Raw genomic sequence first — 5,000 nt, forward strand, 5'->3', positions numbered from 1 at the left:
TGTCATGTTAGAACTAGAGCGTCTAGTTTCACCGCTCGGTCAAAGTTCAGTGAACCGGACATGTCGCGCTGGACGGCTCATTAACATAACGGACTGTTCCCGCCTTTTCATCGTGAAGAGCAACAGCCAATGAGGAGGCTCCAACACTATGTAATATTATATAATAATAAATATAATCATTAAAACAGTGATGGATTGATCTCTCCGGTATTTAAACATTCCCAGTAGCACCTGAACACACCGCAACCACTCACCCATCTCCGGCGACAGCTCCGCTCCCTGATTGGCCGGCAGAGGCCGACGCCCCGCCCTGCGCTCCGTCTGGCCCTGGCTGATTGGCTGGCTGCGGTGCCGCAGGGGGGTCCTTGAGAGGCCCGGCTCTGCCCCCAGAGAGAAGTAGAGGAAGAGGAGGACGGACCAGGTCGCCGAGGTGACGAGGCAGCCGTAACAGAAGTACCTCAGAGTCACACTGGCCATGGTGGCCGAGAGAGCATCGCCTCACATCACACTGCTGCAGAGAGAGAGAGAGAGAGTCACCGCTTTTATTGTGGTAGTCTGAGTAACGTGACGTCATATCCGTTCCGTATCCGTCAACCAAAACAAACCTCAGAGAGTCTAAACCGTTGGAGGGTCGTCGTGGATACGACCTGCACCCTCCCATGTTAAATCCAGCGTGGTAAACACTACACATCCAGTAAAGGATGGAAACACTTTGGGTTTCACACATTGAGGAGAAATGTTATCGTCTCCGACCAAAACTCCGGCGTCTCCCCCGTTCCCTCCGGCCGCGGTCGGGAGGCTGAGGCGGGAAAAGCCAACACTAGGATCAGCATTGATTCATGGAGAGACCTTGGTCTGGTCAGCTAACATTACTGCCAAGCAGCTGAAATATAGAGTGATATTGTGCTTTTAGCTGACGTGTGTCTCCTCACTGTGTTGAGCGATGCTCCTTCATGTCTATGTAGAGCGAGCACAAGCGCCAGCAACAGGACGCTGACTTTAGTTGACTTAACGGACACAGGTGATGCTGTTAACAAGACATTTATCATTGTTACTAACAGACCCTTTAACAAAGGGAACTGTAGATACTAAATACATCTATGGAAATCAGATTGATGGATTATATTCAGCAGAAGTATAAAACATTATAAACTAATCTCTGAAGGAAATGTCTTTAATCTTTGATTTCTGGGTTGCTGGATAATCAATAACTCTTGACAATGACCAGGTAATCAGGTGATGTCATCAGGTAATCAGGTGATGACATCAGGTGTCATGTGATGACATCAGGTGTCATGTGATGACATCAGGTATCATGTGATGACATCAGGTGTCATGTGATGACATCAGGTATCATGTGATGACATCAGGTGTCATGTGATGACATCAGGTATCATGTGATGACATCAGGTATCATGTGATGACATCAGGTGTCATGTGATGACATCAGGTATCATGTGATGACATCAGGTGTTCTGTTAATAATTGTGTGTCTGAAGTGAACAGGTTAACCCCTCATCCACCAGCAGCTGGTCTTCACAGTGGATAAAGTGTCTGATTGAGCTCCTCTCTCAGCAGCAGTCATCTGGATGAACTCATGTTGATGTGTCTCAGCTGTTCAATCTCAACATCCTGCTGTATGAAGCAGCACCAGCAGACTGAACCCTCACAGAGGGATCTTTAATATTATACATGTCAGTGGATTAGTGAGCCGTATTAAAGAGCAGATCTTAGAGAGTTAAATAAAGCTTAAATGATGTTAATAGAGTTATCTGCTCGCTGACGGTTCACAGTTTAAACTCTAAATGTCTGTTTTCTAAACGGAGTCTGGCAGCAGGAGTTTAGAGGATATTAAACTAACTTCAACCTTCAGATGGAGGTTCGACTTTACTGCTGCAGCTGGACATGTATATATAATATATAACTCATATATATATATAGGTTATGATGAGCAGACTGTTGCTCCTCGGGATGAAGGAGAAAGCGTGTCCGGTAATGGAACCCGCCAGATTAGCGAAGGCTAGCTGGACTCAGAGGAGGAATGAGCTAACAGCTAACAGATTAATTCCATGTTAAACAGACTCCCGACATCCGGATGAACTCTACTCACCGTTCAGCAGCTGGTAGCTGTTTGCTCAGCGGCTCTCCGGCAGCTGGAGGAGTCAGACTACAGACAGAGACCACAGAGACCAGAGACCGTTAGTAGGAACCTTCGTGTGTCTGCAGCTTGTTTCCCCTCAGGAACACCACAGCAACACACACAACGTGACTTCCGCTCACTACTTTCACAATAAAAGAGTCCAGGAAGAGCGCCTGTCGTTTTTTATTTTTTATTGAACAAATTCAGATTTCCAACCAACAAATCCAGAATAGCTGAAAAAACGTGAAAAAATGTAAAAAAAATTAGAAACATTTTCAAAAATCCAGACGACAACAGAATAAAGACGTATCAGACAACTATTAGAAAATATGTGAAAAATATCCAATAAATATGTGACAAATGTCCCAACAAAAAATCCAAAAAGTATTAGTAAATTTTTTGAAATATATTATACAGTAAAATAATTAGTAATGTGATAAGATTTTTTAAAAATAGCTGAAAAAAACGTGAAAAAATATCCGAAAAATGTCAAAAAAATACTGGAAACATTTTCAAAAATCCAGACGGCAACAGAGTAAACAGAAGAAGTTGAAGCATCAAAAAATATTATACAGTTATTAGTAAAATATGTGAAAAATATCCAATATGTGAAAAATATCTTTAAAAATATGTGAAAATATTAATAAAATAAATGAAAAATATCCAATAAATATGTGTAGTAGTAGGTAAGTCCACCCACCCCACACACACACACACACTAATAAAGAGCAGCAGCGTTGCTTCTTCAAGATGTAAAATATTTTATTTTCTGTAAATGATTCTAAATCAGATTCCACATTTTCCCCAAAAAACAAAAAAAACAAACATCATCATCATCACACTCTGTTTACGTCAATAATAATAATAAAAAACAAAACAAAAACAAGGCGTGATGTGGTCGACTTGTACACGTCAGCAGGGTCCTGATAAACCTCAGATATATATGTACACGCAGCAGGACCCCCGCAACACAAAGACGCCTGCAGCCAGAACGCTGGGGGAAATGAACACAAGGCCGCAGTGAGAGAACCTGCCCCGTCCAATCAGAACGCAGCGGGACAGGAAGTGGAACAGAAGGATCGGCAGGTGATGAAGGTGAGGATGAGGATGTGAAGGTAACTCTCTCTAAACTTTATTCTTTTAGATTTATGATACAGATATTTACACGCTGCGACGCCGGACCTCGAACTCACCGCGGATTTAGAAAATAGCTTCATTCAGTAATAAATACAAAAACAACAAAAAGCTCTGATTATATATACAGGAAATAAACAGAACGCAGGAGGAGGAGGAGGAGGAGGAGGAGGAGGAAGAGGAGGAGGAGGAGGAGGAGGGAGTTGTGTTTTTGTAGTTTTCGGTCTCATAGTGCAACGTTATTATTCACATTTACATCTGTGGTCATTTATACACAATATACACACAGAGGACCAGCCTCGTCATAAGCCCCGCCCCCTCATCTGTCTATCACATGTAGCCCCGCCCCCTCATCTGTCTATCACATGTAGCCCCGCCCACCCGATATACATATACATATATATATCTCCCCCCCTCCAATCATCAATATCTCTGATCAAACCCGTCTGATCAGCTCTATTATTATTAATTTTATTATATTAAGTTGTGATATGAAGCTCCGCCCACAGCGTGATGGGCGATCGAGCTCCGTCAGCACCACCAGAGAGAGAGAGAGAGAGAGAGAGAGAGAGAGAGAGAGAGAGAGAGAGAGAGAGAGAGAGAGAGAGAGAGAGAGAGAGAGAGCTCAGTTCATCCATTTGCGACAGTTAACGGCTCCACAGTGACACGGGATCTTGTGCTGGTCGTCCTCCAGGTCAAACTTGTAGTCGTAAGACAGCTGAGACACAGAGACACACAGAGACACACAGAGACACACAGAGACACACAGAGACACACAGAGACACACAGAGACAGTGAATCTAGTTATGAATGATTAATAACACCGTATGTTGACCTTTGACCTCTGAATCATGCTACATATGCTACAGCTAACAGCACTATCAGACGGCGGTACCTCTTCTCCTCTCTGGATGCGTCTGCAGGAGCTGATGACGATCTTGTTCTCCTTCTCCACCGACACCACCTCGGTGATGCAGTTGGGAGAACAGCAGTGGTTGATGTACCTGTCAATCAAACACAGAGGGGTGGGGAGGGGGGGTTCATACAGAGACACACGAATCAATAACCACGACCTGTCTGGTAAGTAAGTAAATGAAGTAGGTCAAAAAGTAAGTAAGTAAATAAAATAAGTAAGTAAGTAAGTAAGTAAGTAAGTAAGTAAATAAATAAATAAGTAAATAAGTAAGTAAGTAAGTAAGTAAGTAAGTAAATAAATAAATAAGTAAATAAGTAAGTAAGTAAGTAAGTAAGTAAATAAGTAAATAAATAAGTAAGTAAGTAAGTAAGTAAATAAATAAATAAGTAAATAAGTAAGTAAGTAAGTAAGTAAATAAATAAATAAGTAAATAAGTAAGTAAGTAAGTAAGTAAGTAAGTAAGTAAATAAATAAATAAGTAAATAAGTAAGTAAGTAAGTAAGTAAGTAAATAAATAAATAAGTAAATAAGTAAGTAAGTAAGTAAATAAGTAAATAAATAAGTAAGTAAGTAAGTAAGTAAGTAAGTAAGTAAGTAAGTAAGTAAATAAATAAATAAGTAAATAAGTAAGTAAGTAAGTAAGTAAGTAAGTAAATAAATAAATAAGTAAGTAAGTAAGTAAGTAAGTAAATAAGTAAATAAATAAGTAAGTAAGTAAGTAAGTAAGTAAGTAAGTAAATAAATAAGTAAAAAAGTAAGCAAGTAAGTAAGTAAGTAAGTAAGTAAGTAAATAAGTAAATAAGTAAATAA

General features: G+C 40.5%; 2 protein-coding genes across 2 annotated transcripts in view; both read right to left on the minus strand.

Moving 5' to 3' along the window:
* The window catches only part of galnt11 (UDP-N-acetyl-alpha-D-galactosamine:polypeptide N-acetylgalactosaminyltransferase 11 (GalNAc-T11)), a 15,076-nt gene extending 12,808 nt beyond the window's left edge, over positions 1–2,268 (minus strand). The window contains exons 1-2 of the mRNA XM_037763140.1: positions 2,111–2,268; positions 255–511 (exon numbers count right to left, since the gene is read on the minus strand). Coding sequence (XP_037619068.1) covers positions 255–477 — 223 coding nt within the window. The 5' untranslated portion in view covers positions 478–511; positions 2,111–2,268. The remainder of the gene's footprint in view (positions 1–254; positions 512–2,110) is intronic.
* A 613-nt stretch (positions 2,269–2,881) lies between these two features.
* The window catches only part of LOC119484350 (histone-lysine N-methyltransferase 2C-like), a 20,978-nt gene continuing 18,859 nt past the window's right edge, over positions 2,882–5,000 (minus strand). The window contains exons 30-32 of the mRNA XM_037763139.1: positions 4,170–4,278; positions 3,899–3,992; positions 2,882–3,830 (exon numbers count right to left, since the gene is read on the minus strand). Of these exons, the coding sequence (XP_037619067.1) occupies positions 3,900–3,992; positions 4,170–4,278 (202 nt within the window). The 3' untranslated portion in view covers positions 2,882–3,830; position 3,899. The remainder of the gene's footprint in view (positions 3,831–3,898; positions 3,993–4,169; positions 4,279–5,000) is intronic.

The sequence above is a fragment of the Sebastes umbrosus genome, unplaced genomic scaffold, assembly GCF_015220745.1.
Source record: "Sebastes umbrosus isolate fSebUmb1 unplaced genomic scaffold, fSebUmb1.pri scaffold_166_arrow_ctg1, whole genome shotgun sequence".
Classification (NCBI taxonomy): Eukaryota; Metazoa; Chordata; class Actinopteri; order Perciformes; family Sebastidae; genus Sebastes; species Sebastes umbrosus.